Genomic DNA, 21415 nt, shown 5'->3' with positions numbered 1-21415 from the left:
ACCCAAGCGAATAAAAACGTCAAAAGGTATTCGTTTATTTACAGATACCCATCCTCAGAACTCAAAATAGTCGATCAATGATTGATCAGTGCTATTCTACACTTCAAGATCCCCACCAACTAACTGAATAAAGAGGCCGCAGCAATGGTGCAAAAACCTGTATAAAGTAATCGTGGCAATAAATCACAATATGTAGCTATACCTTTAGGGCGTCCTAAATGGCACCATATTTTTGCTGACCGGCCAATTACCACAAGACAAACTCATGCATGTGTCAAAAAGGGATCTTGACATTTACTACGGCATAAGGACAGCAGGCTATTGAATTTAAAGGGAAAGCAGTCAACTAGTGACATGGTCAGCCTATTTCTCCAAATGTATTGGCTTATTCTGCAGGACTGCTGTCCACATGCTACAAAAAAAAAAAAAAAAAACCTGCATCCCTTTTTGACAGGTTGCTGAGATGCCAAACGTGTGTGAACTTATCTTTAAAGGGGTACTCCTGTGGAAAAAACTTTTTTTTTTTTAAATCAACTGGTGCCAGAAAGTTAAACAGATTTGTAAATCACTTCTATTAAAAAATCTTAATCCTTCCAGTACTTCTTAGGGGCTGTATACTAAAGAGAAATCCAAAATAGAAAAGCATTTCCTCTGATGACCACAGTGCTCTCTGCTGACCTCTGCTGTCCATAGCAGCATATGTTTGCTATGGGGATTTTCTCCTGCTCTGGACAGTTCCTGAAATGGACAGCAGAGGTCAGCAGAGAGTGCTGACTAAAAAGTACTGGAAGGATTAAGATTTTTTAATAGAAGTCATTTACAAATCTATTTAACTTTCTGGCACCAGTTTATAAAAAATAAATAAAAAAGTTTTCCATGGGAGTACCCCCTTTAACGTGACATGGTTTTACAAAGCATGTTTGGCCCAATCAGATTCTACCGGTGAAATACGTTCATTCGAGGGATGCTGCAGACATGTTTAGCTACGTCAGAAGACAGATCTTTGTTCTATAGAATTGGAGGCCGTGTAGGTCAGGGCAGGTTTGGTGTCTGTTTTCTAACAATCTTTAGTGTTCCAGACATTTATCACGAGATGTGCTGCAATGTACAGGGCACTACACTATTTATAAAGTCATGAAAAAAAGAAGTCACTTAGTAATATAAACCTCATTACTATTATTCAAGGTTTAGTTTTTTTGTTGCTATGTCCAGGGAGATGCATAGATGTACGTTAATAAATGTTTATGACAAATATGTTGAATGGTGTATAATGGGTGTAGCACACAAAATAATTTTTTATAAAAAAAAAAATATTTAGACTACAAGGTGAGTACAATAAATATACATATAGATTGTTACTATTAAGCTTAAACCCTTATGCTCAAGCAATTAACCCCTTAACGACTCAGGGTTTTTCCGTTTTTGCACTTTTGTTTTTTCCTCCTTACCTTTTAAAAATCATAACCCTTTCAATTTTCCACCTAAAAATCCATATTATGGCTTATTTTTTGCGTCGCCAATTCTACTTTGCAGTGACATTAGTCATTTTACCCAAAAATGCACGGCGAAACGGAAAAAAAAAATCAATGTGCGACAAAATCGAAAAAAAAACGCCATTTTGTAACTTTTGGGGGCTTCCGTTTCTACGCAGTGCATATTTCGGTAAAAATTACACCTTATCATTATTCTGTAGGTCCATACGGTTAAAATGATACCCTACTTATATAGGTTTGATTTTGTCGCACTTCTGGAAAAAATCATAACTACATGCAGGAAAATGTATACGTTTAAAAATGTCATCTTCTGACCCCTATAACTTTTTTATTTTTCCACGTACGGGGCGGTATGAGGACTCATTTTTTGCGCCGTGATCTGAAGTTTTTATTGGTATGATTTTTGTTTTGATCTGACTTTTTGATCACTTTTTATTCATTTTTTAATGATATAAAAAGTTACCAAAATACGCTTTTTTGGACTTTGGATTTTTTTTGCGCGTACGCCATTGACCGTACGGCTTAATTAATGATATATTTTTATAGTTCGGACATTTACGCACGCGGCGATACCACATATGTTTATTTATTTTATTTTTTACACTGTTTTATTTTTTTATGCGAAAAGGGGGGTAATTCAAACTTTTATTAGGGAAGGGGTTAAATGACCTTTATTAACACTTTTTTTTTACATTTTTTTTGCAGTGTTATAGGTCCCATAGGGACCTATAACACTGCACACACTGATCTTTTACACAGATCACAGGCGTGTATTAACACGCCTGTGATCAGCATTATCGGCGCTTGACTGCTCCTGCCTGGATCTCAGGCACGGAGCAGTCATTCGTCGATCGGACACCGAGGAGGTAGGTAACAACCCGACTGAGCAGCCCGCTTCTAAAGGGTTAATACCGCACATGGCTGCGATCGACGATGTGTGATATTAGCCGCGGGTCCCGGCCGTTGATTAGCGCCGGGACCCACGCGATATGATGCGGGATCGCGGCGCGATCCCGCTTCATATCGCGGGAGCCGGCGCAGGACGTAAATATACGTCCTGCGTCGTTAAGGGGTTAAGGACCAAGCCCATTTTCACCTTAAGGACCAGAACATTTTTTGCACATCTGACCACTGTCACTTTAAGCATTAATAACTCTGGGATGCTTTTACCTTTCATTCTGATTCCGAGAAAGTTTTTTCGTGATATATTGTACTTTATGTTAGTGGTAAATTTTTGTCGATACTTGCATAATTTCTTGGTGAAAAATGCAAAATTTGATGAAAAAAAAATTAAAAATTTCGCATTTTTGTAACTTTGAAGCTCTCTGCTTGTAAGGAAAATAGACATTCCAAATAAATTATATATTGATTCACATATACAATGGGGGAGATTTATCAAATTATTTAGACTGTTTTTTCTTGTCTATATTTGTCGCACAAAAAGTCGCAGTCTAAATATGTGCAACTTTTTTGCGACTTTTGCTCTAGAGGATTTTTAGAACATGATGCATTCTAGTCTATTTTAGACGGAAATGCATTGGAAAATGCATTGGTGCTGAAGTTATCAAAAGCGACTTTTCAGCGACAAGTCGCATCGCCTGAGAGTACGCCGAAATGTCAGACCATGTTGGAGCAGGTTTAAATACAGTCTAAAGCATAGAACCCAAAGTCTGTGCACAGAATTTATCAAGAGCCGTGCGCCTTTTGATAAATTAGGCGCACAATAGACCGGCCTAACCCTCTGTAGTTTGGTCTATATTGATGCGGGACATACACAGCTTTGATAAATATCCCCCAATATTGTTAACCCTTCAGGTGTTTCACAGGAATACCAGCAAAGTGAAGGAGAAAGTTCAAAATCTTCATATTTTTTACACTCGCATGTTCTTGTAGACCCAGTTTTTGATTTTTCACAAAAGGAGAAAAACCCCATCTAGGGCTGGGCGGTATGACCAAATGTGTTTCACTGTATTTTTGTAACTTATGGCGGTTCCACAGTATATAACGGTATTTCCTCCCCCACCAATTTAATTATCAGCCCAGCGCTGCGCTGTCCCCATCGGGGTAAATACTCACATATCACCCACAAGCGCTGCCCTCCTCGTCCTCCTGTTTGTTGCGGCTGCCGGCGCTGACACTCTATACTGTGCGGTATCCCTATGTCCGGGCTGCAAAAGGTAAACAAAATAAACTAACGCACGTTCCGATGTCGGCCTTACACTCTTCCTGGGAACGGGAAAGGCGGAGAGTTGTCAGCCTATCACCGGCCGCGGCGATGTTCCACCTCGGCCGGTGATAGGCTGAGCTGTCATGTAGGAAGCCGGCTTCTTACATGACAGTGCGCTCAACCTATCACCAGCCGAGGCGGAACATCGCTGCGGCCGGTGATAGGCTGACGGCTCTCCGACGTTCCCGTCCCCAAGAAGCAGGTGAGGCCGGTAACGGACAGACGGGAAAGGAGTTAAAGTTTATTTTTTTTGTTTATTTTTTGCAGCCCAGGCATAGGGATACCGTACAGTATAGAGCTCCAGCGCCGGCAGCCACAACAAACAGGAGGACGAGGAGGGCAGCGCTTGCGGGTGATATGTGAGTATTTACCCTGATGGGGATAGCGCAGCAGTGGGCTGATAATTAATTTGGGGGGGGGGGGGGGCAGAACAGCGCTTGCGGGTCACATATGATTAGTTCCCCGATGTGGGGACAGCGCAGCGCTGGTCTGATAATTCATTTCTGAGGGGGAGGGGCCAAACCGGTATTGCGGTATGGGTTAAAATTCATATCGTGCAGTACAAAAATTTCAGTATTCAGTACGAACCGGTATACCGCCTAACCCCATTTTAGGATGTAAAATGCTCTGCGGGTGCACTACAATGCTCAGTAAAGAAGGAGTCACATTTTGCTGAAATGGTTTTTGGGGGGCATGTCGCATTTAGAAAGCCCCTATGGTGCCAGAACAGGGAAGAAAAAAAAAACACACGGCCTACTATTTTGGAAACTACACCCCTCAAGGAACGTACCAAGGGATACAGTGAGCCTTAACACCCCCACAGGTGTTTGACGACTTTTTTTGCACTAAAATGCATTTTTTTCTCCAAATTTTACATTTTTACAAGGGGTAATAGGAGAAAATGCCCCCCAAAATTTGTAACCCTATTTCTTCTGAGTATGGAAATACCCCATGTGTGGACGTCAAGTGCTCTGCTGGCGCACTACAATGCTCAGAAGAGGAGGTCCACCATTGAGCTTTTGGAGAAAGAATATGTTTGGAATGGAAGTCAGGAGCCATGTGCGTTTACAAAGCCCCCCGTGGTGCCAGAACAGTGGACAAACCCCCCCCCCCCTACGTGACCCCATTTTGGAAACTACACCCCTCACAGAATGTAATAAGGGGCGCAGTGAGCATTTACACCCCACTGGCGTTTGACAGATCTTTGGAACAGTGGGCTGTGCAAATGAGAAATTAAATTTTTCGTTTTCACGGACCACCGTTCCAAAAATCTGTCAGACACCTGTGGGGTGTAAATGCTCACTGTACCCCTTATTACATTCCATGAGGGGTGTAGTTTCCAAAATGGGGTCAAGTGTGTGTGTGGGGGGGGGGGGGTTCCATTGTTCTGGCACTATGGGGGCTTTGTAAACACACGTGGCCTTCCATTCCGAACAAATGTTATCTCCAAAAGCCCAATGGCGCTCCTTCTCTTCTGAGCATTGTAGTTTGCCCACAGATCACATTACATCCACATATGGGGTATGTTCTTAGAAGAAATAGGGTTACAAATTTTGGGGGGCTTTTTTCCCCCCCCATTTTCCCTTGCGAAAATTTAAAAATTTAGGGTAACACCAGCATTTAAGTGAAAAAAAATTCTTCATTTTCCCATCCAAATTTAACGAAAAGTGTGGGGTGTTAAGGCTCACTATACCCCTTGTTATGTTCAGTGAGGGGTGTAGTTTCCAAAATGGGGTCACATGTGGGTATTTATTTTTTTGCGTTTAGGTCAGAACCGCTGTAAAATCAGCCACCAATTTAGGCCTCAAATGTACATAATGCGCTCTCACTCCTGAGCCTTGTTGTGCGCCCGCAGAGTATTTTACGCCCACATATGGGGTATTTTTGTACTCAGGAGAAATTGTGTTACAAATTTTGGGGTCTTTTTTTCCCCTTTTAACTCTTGTGAAAATAAAAAATATGGGGCAACACCAGAAGGTTAGTGTAAAAATTATTATTTATTTTATTTTTTTTACACTAACAGGCTGGTGTAGACCCCAACTTTTCCTTTTCATAAGGGGTAAAAGGAGAAAAAGCCCCCCAAAATTTGTAGTGCAATTGCTCCCGAGTACAGAAATACCCCATGTGTGGCCCTAAATTGTTTCCATGAAATACGACTGGGCTCCGAAGTGAGAGAGCGCCATGAGCATTTGACGACTAAATTAGGATTGCATAGGGGTGGACATTGGGAATCACTGGTGTGACTACCCCTAACAGGGTGCCTCCAGTTGTTGCTAAACTCCCAGCATGCCTGGACAGTCAGTGGCTGTCCAGAAATGCTGGGAGTTGTTGTTTTGCAACAGCTGGAGGCTCCGTTTTGGAAAGTCAGTGAATTCCGGTGATTGCCGACATGGGGGGGGGGTCACAGGTACGCCCTTGGTCCTTAAGTGCCAGCGAGCAAGGGCGTACCCATACACCTGTGGTCCTTAAATGGGCACTGTCAAATACAAGAACTTTTGATATGTTGTAAAGCATGCAAAACCAATAGGTTTTGCAATTGCTTTCATTAGAAAATAGAAAACAACTACTAGTCCTGCTGTTTCCATGCATCATCACCTATGTCATGGACACACTTCCTTGATTGACAGCTGTGAGTGCAGGGCTCATAGCTGGAGGAAAAAATCCTCCCACTGTCAGATTGTGTCCCACTAATGTCAGTGAGGACAAGCTGGGAGTTGTAGTTTTGCTAATGCTAGGGGAGATGTGAGCAGACAGCATACTGAAGGAGGGGGTGGAGACCTGCACAGTGAGGCCACGCCCCCTCTTTTTAGAGGAATTCAGACTAGTGAGCTTAATTAAAAGTGTAATAAAAAAATAAAAAAAGGTGCTAGACACGAAAATTAGATGTACATGGTCAGGATTAGGTACTGAGTGATATATTTAAAAAATCATTTTTTGTTGATTCACTGATTAGATGAAAGGTTACGTCTCCCAAATTGAATTACAAAAAATATTGACCAAGAGGGAACCTCTAAAACATAGCTTTTATTACGTCCAATAAAATGACACCCAGTGGAAAAAAAGTGAAAAATGTAAGGAAAAATTATTGAAAAAATGTTTTTGAAATTTTTTTTCTCAGGCAGCCATCATAAAGTTCACAAATTCTGTCTTGACGTGGTTTAAGTGGCTTTAAGTGGTTAAAGGGGTATTCTGGAGAATTTTTTATTTTTTTTATTCATTCACTGGTGCCAGAAAGTTAAACAGATTTGTAAATTACCGTATTTATCGGGGTATACCACGCACCCTCATTTTATCAAGGATATTTGGGTAAAAAAAAGTTTTTTACCCAAATATCCATGGTAAAATGAGGGTGCGTGTGTGCGCGTGTATACCCCGATACACCCCCAGGAAAGGCAGGGGGAGAGAGGCCGTCACTGCCCCCTTCTCTCCCCCTGCCTTTCCTGGGGTCTAGAGCCCTGCTGACGCCACTTCTCTCCCGCTGGCTATCGGCGCCGCTGCCCGTTCTCTCCCCCTGACTATCGGTGCCGGCGCCGCCGCCTTGTTGCCTCCCCCCATCCCCGGTTGCATAATTACCTGTTGCCGGGGTCGGGTCCGCGCTGCTTCAGGCCTCCGGTGTGCGTCCCCTGCGTTGTTGCTATGCACGGCGCGGCGCACTGACGTCACGCCGCTGCCCCAATAGTCAGGGGGAGAGAACGGGCAGCGGCGCCGATAGCCGGAGGAGAGAAGGGCCGGCAGCAGGGCTCTAGACCCCAGGGCAGGCAGGTGCAGAGAAGCCGGCAGCGCTGGCTGTCTCTGCACCTGCAAAGCCGCTGCAGTTCATTGATTTAAAGCGCCCGCTTTAAATCATTGAACTGCAGCGGCTTATCGGCGTATAACACGCACATAGACTTTAGGCTAAAAATTTTAGCCTAAAAAGTGCGTGTTATACGCCGATAAATACGGTAGTTCTATTAAAAAAAATCTCCATCCTTCCAGTACTTTTTTTTTTAGCAGCTGTACGCTACAGAGGAAATGATATTCGTTTTGAAATACTGTTTTGTCCACAGTGCTCTCTACTGACACCTGATGCCCATATCAGGAACTGTCCAGAGCAGGAGAAAATCCTCATAGCAAACCTATGCTACTCTGGACACTTCCTGACACGGACAGAGGTGTCAGCAGAGAGCACTGTGGACAAGACAAAAAAGAAATTAAAAAAGCAAAGAATTCCCTCTGTAGCATACAGCTGCTTATAAGTACCGAAAGGGTAAAGATTTTTTAATAGAAGTAATTTACAAATCTGTTCAACTTTCTGGCACCAGTTCATTTAAAAAATAAAAATGTTTTCCACCAGAGTACCCCTTTAACGCCTAATGGCCAAGCAATTTATTTTTTGCTTTCCATTGCTGCCTTTTGTCATTAATTTTAGCATTTTAAATTTACGCCGTTCATTGTACAGTAAAACATCATTATAGATAAATCCTGTAGGTCAGAAGGAATACAGCGATACCAAATTTATCAGTTAAATTTATTGCCATTATAGAAACATTTAATAAAAATTATAATTAGTGTCGCCACATTACAAGAACTATAACTTTTATTTTTCACCTCATGGCGCTATGTTAGAATTATTTTATTTGAACTTTTTCTTAGTCTTGCAAGGGGACTGACATCGCTGCTATATTACACTGCATTGGTTAGTGCAGTGCATTTCGTCTATCAGCCTAATGTTGACAGGCAATGTACCCGGCCATGCTGCACAACACAGCTGGGGACACAGAAACCTATAGCCAGTCTGTGGGCCTTCACAAGACCCCCAGCTGCCATGTAAGCCGGAGCTGAAGATCCCAGGGGCCTGGAATTGCCAGAGCTGCTGCTGCAGGTAAGCGGCGCACATACAATCCATTATTAATTGCCCACGGCATGTGAATGGTTTAACCAACGCCATTTGAAGGGTTAAACCAAGGGCTAACCCTGTAACCGCTGCCGCCACCTGCTACTCTTCCCCTGCCTGTCCTGGGGTCTTTCCTAGTCCAACCACCACCGCCGCCCCATTGCCTCCCCCATCCCCGGTTTTATAATTACCTGTTCCCAGGGCCTGCACTACTACTGGCTCCGGCAGTGTCCTGAGCTGTCACTGTGCGCACTGACGGTGACGTTGCGTTGAGGACGTCACTCATCATTGTGCTGCGCAGCAGCCAGAAGTAGCACGGACCCAGGGAACAGGTTATTATTAAACCAGGGATGGGGGGAGGCAATGGGGCGGCGGTCTCTAGCCAGGGGGGGGGGGGGGGGCATTATCGGCAAGGCATTTGCCGATACCGATAATGTCCAAAATCGGGAATATCAGCCGAAAATTGGAGAAATCGATAATCGGTCGATCCCTACCAAAATGTGCAAAACTTTTTATCCAGCCCATTAGTTTGGACTAATAGCTCAACAAAATGTACCTCTCCAAGATGTTTTTAAAATGTCAGCCATCATTTTTTTTTTTTTTTTGGCCCTTATTTTGGCGCTTTGTACACCAAGTACAGACAGGGCCAACACCCAAACTGCCCAACATTTTTCATTTATTCCTTCCAATGAGTAATTGAGAGTTCACAATCTGAGTATATATCGCCAATCTACTGACATATGATCCTGAAGAGCCACAGGCCCCAATTACGGTACTTCAATGGTCCGAATATAGTCAGGCAGTCAGGTGGTTTGCTGCGATTTTGAGTCCAAGTAAATATGTGGAAGTGCAGAAAATGACCCAAATAAATACCTGACTATGTTGGTGCCCTTGTAGTAAATGGGACCTGCAGCAATCTGTGCACATACATACTTTGGTAGACAATTTTGACAGGTTGCCAACATATACATGCAACAGAGGACTGAATCGTGATGTGAACGAGCAGTATTCCTAGCACATCAGCTACCAGGAACTATTTTAACTAAATGTGACAATTAGGCCATGTTCACATGCCCGTAAATGTTTGGAATATTCCGTCGTGTGAACATAGCCTTAGGTCACACTGCATGGAGCTCCTGCCGACTAGGGATCGACCAATACTGATTTTTTAGAGCCGATACCGATAACTTGTGAACTTTCAGGCCGATAGCCGATAACTTATACCGATATTCCGTGAATTTTAATTCCCCCCCCCCCCCCCAAATATCCTTGGTAAAATGAGGGAGCGTGTGTGTGTGCGGGTATACCCTGATAAACTGTTTCTGGCCTCGCAGAAGCCGCTGCAGATCAATGATTTAAAGGGGGCGCTTTAAATCAATGAACTGCAGAGGCTTTTGCGGGGCCAGAGACCGCCGCCGCCACCCACTTCTCTCCCCCTGCCTGTCCTGGGGTCCTGAATCCAACCACCACCGCTGCCCCATTGCCTCCCCCATCACCGGTTTTATAATTCCCAGGGTCGGCGCTACTTTTGGCTAAGGTGGTGTCCTGAGCCGTCACTGTGAGCCGGGCCACTGATGGGGACGTCGCGTTGAGGACGTCACTCGTCATTGTGCAGCGCACAGCAAAAGCGCAGGAGCCAGAAGTAGCGCAGACCCCAGGAACAGGTAATTATAGCACCGGGGATGGCGGAGGCAATGGGGCAGCGGCGGTGACAGTCTCTGGCCAGAGGATAGGCAGGGGGAAGCAACGATGCGGCTTGTGTAACAAATCCACAGGCAAGATGAATAAAACAAAACACGGTGTCAGTCATGTGACCCTACGTGTCCTCTGACGCTTGCATGACGTAGCGGGTTACATGACATGAATGTGCTGGATCAACACGGAGGACACCTCCATGGGGGGAACCAAATAGGACTTACAGTGGAATTTATTATAATATTATTATTGTTATAATACAACTACTTTGCTGCGCTACATTTATTGCATAACATGGCGGCCTTTCTCTAGGTGATGTCAAGTTGTTAATAAAGTTAGCTATCCACTTTATACACTTGTATATTAGTAAAAGCGTACGAAGTTCAATGCTATAGAAAACAGTGTTCCCCAGCTGTTGTAAAACTACAACTCCCATCATGCCCGGACAGCCGATGGCTGTCCGGGCATGATGGGAATTGTAGTTTTGCAACAGCTGGAGAGCCACCGGTTGGAGAACACAGCTTAAAAAAAAAAAATGTAAAAAACTGGAATAACCCTATAAATTACAAAAATGTGTAGCAATCCTTTGAACGCATGGGTAGAAACTCCAAAAAAATAAAATAAAATACTCCGTAACTCCATGCTCAACTCTGGCACATGGCATGCTATTCGGCCTGCGGTGCCATCCCTGATAGGACACCACAGCCCCGTTATATAATGCAGGCACCAGGGCCCGTGCTGCCACATCTTCTAGAAAATTCATCTTGGAGAACTCTGTTCCACCCGTATAGAGTAAACCACCACAAGGATGGGGAAGTAGGAAAGGGGAGGGTCAACGGCATAGGTTGGCACTATCACTGTCATCCTCTACATGGACTCAGTGACCGAGCTGCAGCCGCCCCAAATCTGTCTACAACACAACACAAGCTTTTAGGCGAGTGCCCGGCTCTGGCTGCTGACACTAGGCCATATGGATCAACTGACTGGAGGGGGTGGAGAATGCACGTAGCCGGCTTGGAGAATTCCATTAACCCCCTGCAGCAAGCAGCCGGCTTTACATAACTAAACACCGCCCCAGAAAGAGATCCAGAATAGAACCTGTACAATGGACGAGAGGCACCGGAGCTCCCAAAAGGGACTATAGCAACCACTAGTAATGTAACCATCGAAGCCCATGTCATAGCCCTGGGCTGGTGTAGCAGCAGACACCCCAGTGTCTGGTATTAGATCACTATAGACCTGGAATCTCAGACAATGATTTACATGGCAAAGCAGAACATGCAAATGATTAAACCATCAATTGCTTCAAGGTGTTAACTACTCCATAGAAACTAAGTCATTTAGTGACTGCAACAAATGTATCATCCCCATATAGCTACACAGTGAATCGATAGCATGTGGCATGATGCTTTTTTGCAACGTTGTCGCATAAAAAATACTGGTCGATAAGTTGGCGGACACCAAAAGTTGACACAATGGAACACTCCATAGAAGTCAATGAAAATGATGCACAACAACAATGAGAATCGGCCAACACAATGACATGCAACCTGTGTCACTGGTCATAGCCCCCATGTCACTACCACCAGCCAACTGACTTAGCTGCATTATAGGTGACCATGCACATAGGGAAGGAGCACATTGGCCAAATGAGCCTTCTGGGAATGTTCTTCATAGAAAGATAGTCACCAGTCCACAAACTGTCTAACATTTCAAACACCGTCATGTTTTAGCTATTTCGATCAACTTTAATCCAGTGTGGATGAGGACCTTTGTACTACTCATTGTGCGGCTCAACGTTGGTCAGTGGGTCAATGAGCTGAACTCCAGCATGCCAAGTTCCAATCAGAATGATGTGCAATTTCCATTGACTTCAATGGGAGGAAAGAACATAAGTGACTAAAAGCTCACGAAAAACACAAGTCATAGGACTAAAGTGTAACCCTGCAAGCCATGGAGTCCTAACATAGACTGTGTGTTCTGGGGAAGCATGGCACTGCCAAGTCATGGGCAAACAGGAGCTGTGCCCACTTCAGCCAGCACACCCAGTCTTGCTGCCCACCTAGAATCCCATGACGCCCACCATCCAGGCCACACACCCTGCAGCCCCCCTCAGCTGTAGTAAGTGCCCCTCAGAGTCAGACCTGTTTTCTTCTGGTGTGTTTCCTGGTGCTGTAGGGCGTGTTTATGGTCATGTTTTATCGGCTTTGGCTGGTACTTAGCGCTGCCCTCTGCTCCATGCTGCAGGCTGGCGGGGTAGTAGTAGTAGGAGGACGATGAGTGCAGATGATGGTGGTGATGGTGGTGCTGCTGTGGCCCAGGCTGCTCCTCCATTGAAGTGTCCGGGCTTCCCCTGTGCTGGCTGCAGACAGCCCCTGTGTGGTGAGAGTGCAGATGAGCCTCCAACACTCGGGCCCAGCCGGTTGGCTCAGGGACTTTCTAGAAACGATTGACTGTCTCTCTCCAGCAATCAGGCCTCTCCAAGAGCCCGTCCTCTCCTCCCCCATGCCGCCCCCTCCCCTCCAGCTTCCCTCCCTGCACAACTTTGCTTCTGCAACCTCACAGGGCTGGGCTTCAACGTCAGCATTATGGCTGCCACTACGTGTGTGCAATAGCCACATTGTACAGGGCAGGGGACTACTCCACTCACTGGACTCACAGCCTGAGGAGGATGACTACAGAGGACCCTCACTACTATGTAATAACACGGGGACATTATGTGCACAACAGTACACAAAGCTATTACATATATATATACACAATAGTACACAAAGCTATTACATATATACAACAGTGCACAAAGCTATTACATATATAGACAACAGTACACAAAGCTATTACATATATAGACAACAGTACACAAAGCTATTACATATATAGACAACAGTACACAAAGCTATTACATATATAGACAACAGTACACAAAGCTATTACATATATAGACAACAGTACACAAAGCTATTACATATATATATATATATATATATATATATATATAGACAACAGTACACAAAGCTATTACATATATATATATATATATATATACACAACAGTACACAAAGCTATTACATATATAGACAACAGTACACAAAGCTATTACATATATAGACAACAGTACACAAAGCTATTACATATATATATATATATATATATATATATATATAGACAACAGTACACAAAGCTATTACATATATAGACAACAGTACACAAAGCTATTACATATATAGACAACAGTACACAAAGCTATTACATATATAGACAACAGTACACAAAGCTATTACATATATAGACAACAGTACACAAAGCTATTACATATATATATATATATATATATATATATAGACAACAGTACACAAAGCTATTACATATATAGATAACAGTGCACTAACACAAAGCTATTACATATATATACAACAGTACACAAAGCTATTACATATATAGATAACAGTACACAAAGCTATTACATATATAGACAACAGTACACAAAGCTATTACATATATAGACAACAGTACACAAAGCTATTACATATATAGACAACAGTACACAAAGCTATTACATATATATATATATATATATATATATATATATATAGACAACAGTACACAAAGCTATTACATATATAGACAACAGTACACAAAGCTATTACATATATAGACAACAGTACACAAAGCTATTACATATATAGACAACAGTACACAAAGCTATTACATATATATATATATATATACACAACAGTACACAAAGCTATTACATATATAGACAACAGTACACAAAGCTATTACATATATATATATATATATACACAACAGTACACAAAGCTATTACATATATAGACAACAGTACACAAAGCTATTACATATATAGACAACAGTACACAAAGCTATTACATATATAGACAACAGTGCACTAACACAAAGCTATTACATATATATACAACAGTACACAAAGCTATTACATATATACACAACAGTACACAAAGCTATTACATATATAGACAACAGTGCACTAACACAAAGCTATTACATATATATACAACAGTACACAAAGCTATTACATATATATACAACAGTACACAAAGCTATTACATATATAGACAACAGTGCACTAACACAAAGCTATTACATATATAGACAACAGTGCACTAACACAAAGCTATTACATATATAGACAACAGTGCACTAACATAAAGCTATTACATATATAGACAACAGTGCACTAACACAAAGCTATTATATATATAGACAACAGTACACAAAGCTATTACATATATAGACAACAGTACACAAAGCTATTACATATATAGACAACAGTACACAAAGCTATTACATATATAGACAACAGTACACAAAGCTATTACATATATAGACAACAGTGCACTAACACAAAGCTATTACATATATATACAACAGTGCACTAACACAAAGCTATTACATATATAGACAACAGTACACAAAGCTATTACGGTACATATATAGACAACAGTACACAAAGCTATTACATATATAGACAACAGTGCACTAACACAAAGCTATTACATATATAGACAACAGTGCACTAACACAAAGCTATTACATATATAGACAACAGTACACAAAGATATTACATATATAGACAACAGTACACAAAGCTATTACATATATATACAACAGTGCACTAACACAAAGCGATTACATACATATACAACAGTACACAAAGCTATTATATATATGTACAACAGTGCACAAAGCTATTACATATATAGACAACAGTACACAAAGCTATTACATATATATATACAACAGTGCACTAACACAAAGCGATTACATACATATACAACAGTGCACTAACACAAATCTATTACATATATATACAACAGTGCACTAACACAAATCTATTACATATATAAACAGTGCACTATCACAAAGCTATTACATATATATACAACAGTGCACTAACACAAATCTATTACATATATATACAACAGTGCACTAACACAATGCTCTTATATAAAACGGTGTAATAACACAATGCTATCATATACACAGGAGTGTACTAACAACACTTATATATACAACAGTGTAATAACATAATTCTGTAGAAAATACATCCAGCACCAGAAGGCGGTATAAAAACGGGTATATTTATTGAGTTGAAGACAGGCTACAATACACGAAGTCTCTGACGCGTTTCGCGCTTAGTCATAGAGTAACTTGTGACACATAAGAACATACATATACACTAAAATTATTGACCACCCATTGGTGATGTCACAGATGGAAACAAAATCTGGACCGGATCCGGGAAAAAGAAAACCCCAAATCCCGTAACAGATTCACAAAAGCACTTACAATCTGATGTTTAAATGGGCACTGTCACCAACTTTATTTTTTGATATGTTCTAGTACTTATGTACTACAACATATCTCTAATATACTTTTATTATTTTTTTTTTCCATTAAAAAGGGTTTAATTTACATTTAAAAACCGGCCACTGAAAAAGGACTGATTTTGGAGTGGCAATCAGTCCTTTTTCAGTTAGGCTGCACTCGCTCCCTGCCTGTCAATCAGACAGGCGGGAGCGAGCGCATTGGCTCCCCGGCCACTGACTGGGAGGCCACTCCTCCCGCACATCGCCGCCGCCGCCTCGTTGCCGCCGCTGTCCCTGCACGCCCGCTGCCGGACTCTGCAGTAACTGCAAGTGTAATGAGGGAACGGGGTATGCGGGGCGGGGGGAGGAGGGAACGGGCTAGTGCCGTAGCGGGGGGGGGGGAACGGGCTAGCAAAAAAATAAAAAATAGGATGGTGGGAGCTACCCTTTAAGCTGTATACACAAATATATTGTACTCAAAGAAAAACATGCGGACATGGAGTATGTATTTTGGATTAACCATCTAATATATGCTACCTCAAAGTAGGGATCGACCGATATCGTTTTTTTAGGGCCGATACCGATAATCGGTGGAGGTTAGGGCTGATAGCCGATAACTTATACCGATATTCCGGTATAAGTTATCGGCTATTTATCCCCCCTCAACACCGCTGCAGATCATTGATTTAAAGTGGGCGCTTTAAATCAATGCACTGCAGTGGCTTTTGCGGTGCGATAGGCCGCCGCCGTCACCCACCTCTCTCCCCCTACCTGTCAGGGTGGTCCGGGCCATCCATCCTTCCTTCCTGTAGTGTCCGGCGGCATTCCGGGTGGAGGGTGAACCGGTCCGGGCTGTCCTTCTTCTCCGGGCTGTCCATCTTCTCCACTCCGGGCAGGCTCCGGCCTAGTACGCAGCATAGACGCTGCTGCGCAGTGACGCCCATGCGCAGCGACGCACCTGATGTCACGGCGTAGCGGCGTCTATGCAGCGTACTAGGCCAGAGCCTGCCCGGAGTGGAGAAGATGACCCCCGGAGAAGGACAGCCCGGACCAGTTCACCCTCCACTCGGAATGCCGCCGGACACTACAGGAAGGAAGGATGGCCCGGACCACCCCCATTACGGGTAAGTTTATTTATTTTTTATTGACTCGGAGGGTGGGGGAGGGGCCCGACCGGTATAGTGGTATGGGCAAAAATCCATACCGGTATACCGCCCAGCACTACGGTGGGGGGTGCGACACGGTGCGGTGGGTCGGGGGGGGCGGTCGCGGTGCGGCGGGCGGGGCATTATCGGCTTATCAGCAAGGTAATTGCCGATACCGATAATGCCCAAAATCGTGATTATCGGTCGATAATATTGGCCATACCGATAATCGGTCGATCCCTACCTCAAAGTTTGGATACATGACATATATTATATGCCATGTGCACCAATGACCAAAACAATATGTGGGCTGCACTAGTAACCACTTAAAAGAAAGAATTAGGAGACATATTTCTGATGCCCGCACAAATAAATTTAACATTTCTGCATTAAGTAAACATTTTAGAGATGCACATGGAGGAGAGGTTAATCACCTCTCGGTCATGGGCATCGAAAAAGTTAAAAATGACATCAGAGGGGGTGATTTATGTAGAAAATTGCTAAATAGGGAAACATACTGGATGTTTGTCCTGAACACCCGATACCCTTTTGGTCTAAATCATAGACATGATATTATTGTAACATACTAATTATTAAACTTTAATTTATTTTTCATATGGGGGGGGGGGTCTGAGTAAAGTTTCAAATGATACAAACAACATCAATAATAAAAACAAAAATAGTTAAAATACATATAAAATCAGAAATATGAACACTAGTATGGGTATTGAATTTATGTGGTAAAAATGTAATATACTGTAATAAAATAATAAATAAAAATCCAGATAATACAATATAAAAAATATCCATTGTTAATTTGTAAATACAAACCCAGTTCAGACATAGCAAATATTTTTCTGCGTTTTTCCTGCGATTTATTTGGTCATTGGTGCACATGGCATATAATACATGTCATGTGTCCAAACTTTGAAGTAGTATATATTAGATGGTTAATCCAAAATATATACCGTACTCCATATCCGCATGTTTTTCTTTGAGTACAATTTATTTGTGTATGCAGCTTAAACATCAGATTGTAAGTGCTTTTGAGAATCTGTTACGGGATTTTGTTTCCATCTGTAACATCACCAATGGGTGGTCAATAATTTTAGTATATATGTATGTTCTTATGTGTCACAAGTTACTCTATGACTAAGCGCGAAAGCGTGAAACACGTCAGAGACTTCGTGTATTGTAGCCTGTCTTCAACTCAATAAATATACCCATTTTAATACCGCATCCTGGTGCTGGACATATTTTCTACATTCCTTGAATGGAGCCGGAGGCGGGACTGGTGGATCCGCGCACTGGAGGTGTGGGATTACTGGGTGAGCGGTCTATCTTCTTTCTTTGTGTATTGAATAACATAATTCTACCATATACACATCAGTACCAACACAAAGCTATTATATACACAACAGTGCACTAACACAATTTACTATTTTATATACAACAGTTCACTAACACAATGCAAATGTATGTGCAACAGTGTAAATAATACAATGTTATCATACATAATACAGTGCACTAACAATGCTTTCATATACACAACACTAACAATGCTTTCATATACACAACTGCACTAATATAACGCTATCATGCATACAACAGTGCACTAATACAACACTATCATTTACAAAACAGTGCACTAACACAATTCTGTATGCACAACCTTGTAATAACACAATGCTCATATACACAACAGTGCAGTAACACAATGCTCATATACACAACAGTGCACTAACTCAATGCCATTATATGCACAACAGAGCAATTTCACAATGCTATCATATATACAACAGTTCAATAACACAGTGTTGTCATATACACAATATAATGCTAGGATGGACACAACAAAATATTGTCATGCACACAGTACAACACTGTCACAAACATGATAAAATATGACCATAAAAGCAATATCACTCCATCATATACATTATGTAAACCCCTTAGTGACCGCCCACTCGTGTTTTTACATGATTACTAAGGGGCTTTGAGTAAAGCTGCCACCTTACCATGGGGGGCAGCCTAGCTTCTGGACATACATCTTTTGTGCCATGCCCCTGTGTTAACTGCCAAGACCAGAGAAACCAAATAATGACTGCGGTGTAAGGGACCTGTGACCCCATTGGCAACCTAGTGCCAATTTTCATGGCAGCCGGAGGCCTTCTAAAGGCTTGCCATGTATGTGCCTTTCAGTATAAAGATCACAAGCATAATACACTGCACTACAATAGTAGTTCAGTGTATTATATAAGCGATCAGAAGATCGCTGCTGAAAGTCCCCTTAGGGGGCTCTTTAAAAAGTTAAAAACCAAAATAAAAATTAAGAAAATAATTGCAATTATTATTAAAATAATAATTAAAAAACTATACAATGTTGGTATCACCACATCCAAAATGACCCAGACTATAAAAATACATATAATTATTCATTCCGCATGGTGAACACTTAAAAAAAGAATATAAAAACCAAAGTGAAGATAGCAGTATTTTCTTAATCTCCATCCTAAAAAACTGAAAAGAAGGCGATTCAATAGACATGTACCTGAAACAATAGCAATATTACCTACATGTTTTTTGGGGGGAAAAAAACTAGCCCTTACCCAGCTCCATCAAGAAAAAAATAGAAAAGATGGGTCTTAGAATGTAGTAGCAAATTTTTTATATATATCAATAAAAAGTTTTTCTATTGTGCTAAAACTTAATAAAACAAACTATAAATTTGGTATTGCTATAATCATACTGACACAGAAAATAAAAAGTATAATGGTATTTTTACCACATGGTGAATGGTGTAAATATAAAAGGCAAAACAAAGAATGCCAAATGCAAGATTTTCCATTATCTCCCCACCCCAAAAATGAACCCCTTAGGCTAGGTTCACACTACGGAATTTCCGCCTGCAATTCCACTTTGAAATTGCAGGCAGAAATTCCGCTTGCTAAAATGTATACTGTAGTGAATGTTTTCTGTTCACAAATTCACACTTCGGAATTTGAGAAGTGGAATTTATGAAGGGAAAATTTGCTTGGAAATTTCCGCCCGAAGAATGGCGTTGCTCATTCTTCAGGCGGAAATACTTGTGGAACACATTGCAGTCTATTGGAGACTGCAGTGCCCGCGCGGTCCTAGTCGGTGCTGGCCACACTCGGAATCTCCGGGCAGAAATTTTCTGCCCGGAGATTCCGTAGTGTGAACCTAGCCTTAAAGGGGTAGTCCAGTGGTGAAAAACTTATCCCCTATCCTAAGGATAGGGGATAAGTTTGAGATCGCGGGGGATCCGACCGCTGGGGCCCCCTGCGATCTCTCTGTACGGGGGCCAGGCTCTCCGGCCAGATAGCGGGTGTCGACCCCCGCACGAAGCGGCGGCCGACACGCCCCCTCAATACATCTTCGGCTCTGCCATAGAGTTGTATTGAGGGGGCGTGTGGGCCGCCGCTTCGTGCGGAGGTCGACACGCCCCCTTCCCGCAGGCTGTCCAGCGGTCGGACCCCCCCAGCGATCTCAAACTTATCCCCTATCCTTAGGATAGGGGATAAGTCGTTCACCACTGGGTCACCACTGGACCACTCCTTTAAGGACACAGTGATTTTACGTTTTTGCACTTTTTTTTTCTTCTTCCTCCTCGCCTTCTAATAGCCATACCGCTTTCTACTTTTCCACTTTCAGACCCATATGAGGCTTGATTTTTGTTCCACCAATGTAATGACGTCACTCATTTTACTACTAATCAAATCTATAGTGAAACAAAAAAAAATTGTATGTGGGGCAAAATAAAAAAAGAAAAACCCTGGGGGCCTCAGTTTCACACAGTGCACTTTACAGTTAGGGAGCATTCACACCATGTTTTTGCAATACAGTTCCCATATCAGGTTTTTGATGTAAAACGGATTCCTCAAAACCGGACTAAACTTTATCAAAACGTGTGTACAAATTTCAACCCGTATACGGTTAAAAACCGTATACGGTTTAAAAAATTATGTCCGGTTGCATCCGTTTTTTAAGAAAAAAACGTAGACGTTTTTAACTTTTCACTTCATTGTGAATAAAGTTTCACTTGTTTGATTGAAATTCCAAGAAAAAAAAAACATACGTGCATACAGTTCTGTACGGTTCCCATTGACTCCCATGTTTTAAAAAAACGTATACGGTTTAATACAGTTTTTCATCCGGACCAAAAACCGTGGTAGGCTACGGTTTTGGGTACGGGAAAAAAACTGACAAAACCTTACAGGATGCAAAACGGACACAACCTGATGCATCGTTTGGCATATGGTTTTCAATTTAGAGTCAATGCATACGGTTTTCAATATGGTTCCATACAGTTTTCACATTGAAAACATATGCGGGAACTGTATTGCAAAAACATGGTTTGAATGCACCCTTAATGACATTTTACTTTATTCTGTAGGTCCATACGATTATGACAGTACCAAATTTATATAGGTTTTGTTTTCTTCTACTACTTTTAAAAAATATCTTTTTGTACAAAAATGAGTATGCTTAAAACTGTGCTCTTCTGTCCACTATAACTGTTTTACTTTTCCGTATACGGGGATGTATGAAGGCTCACTTTTTGTGCCATGATCTTTAGTTTTTATCAGTCCCATTTTTGTTTTGATGGGACT

At 42.0% G+C, this 21415-nt stretch overlaps 1 protein-coding gene across 2 annotated transcripts in view; it reads right to left on the bottom strand.

The window, feature by feature from the left end:
* The window catches only part of NUFIP2 (nuclear FMR1 interacting protein 2), a 58401-nt gene extending 45616 nt beyond the window's left edge, over positions 1-12785 (bottom strand). The window contains exon 1 of one of the 2 annotated variants that reach the window (XM_056559026.1): positions 12433-12785. In XM_056559026.1, the coding sequence (XP_056415001.1) occupies positions 12433-12622 (190 nt within the window). In that variant the 5' untranslated portion in view covers positions 12623-12785. The remainder of the gene's footprint in view (positions 1-12432) is intronic. The other variant, XM_056559027.1, reaches the window with a different exon arrangement.
* Between the last annotated feature and the right edge of the window lie 8630 nt (positions 12786-21415).

Source organism: Hyla sarda, chromosome 2 (assembly GCF_029499605.1).
Source record: "Hyla sarda isolate aHylSar1 chromosome 2, aHylSar1.hap1, whole genome shotgun sequence".
In the NCBI taxonomy this organism is placed as follows: domain Eukaryota; kingdom Metazoa; phylum Chordata; class Amphibia; order Anura; family Hylidae; genus Hyla; species Hyla sarda.
Note: the sequence above shows the minus strand (reverse complement) of the source record. Positions and strands in the feature narration are given on the sequence as shown.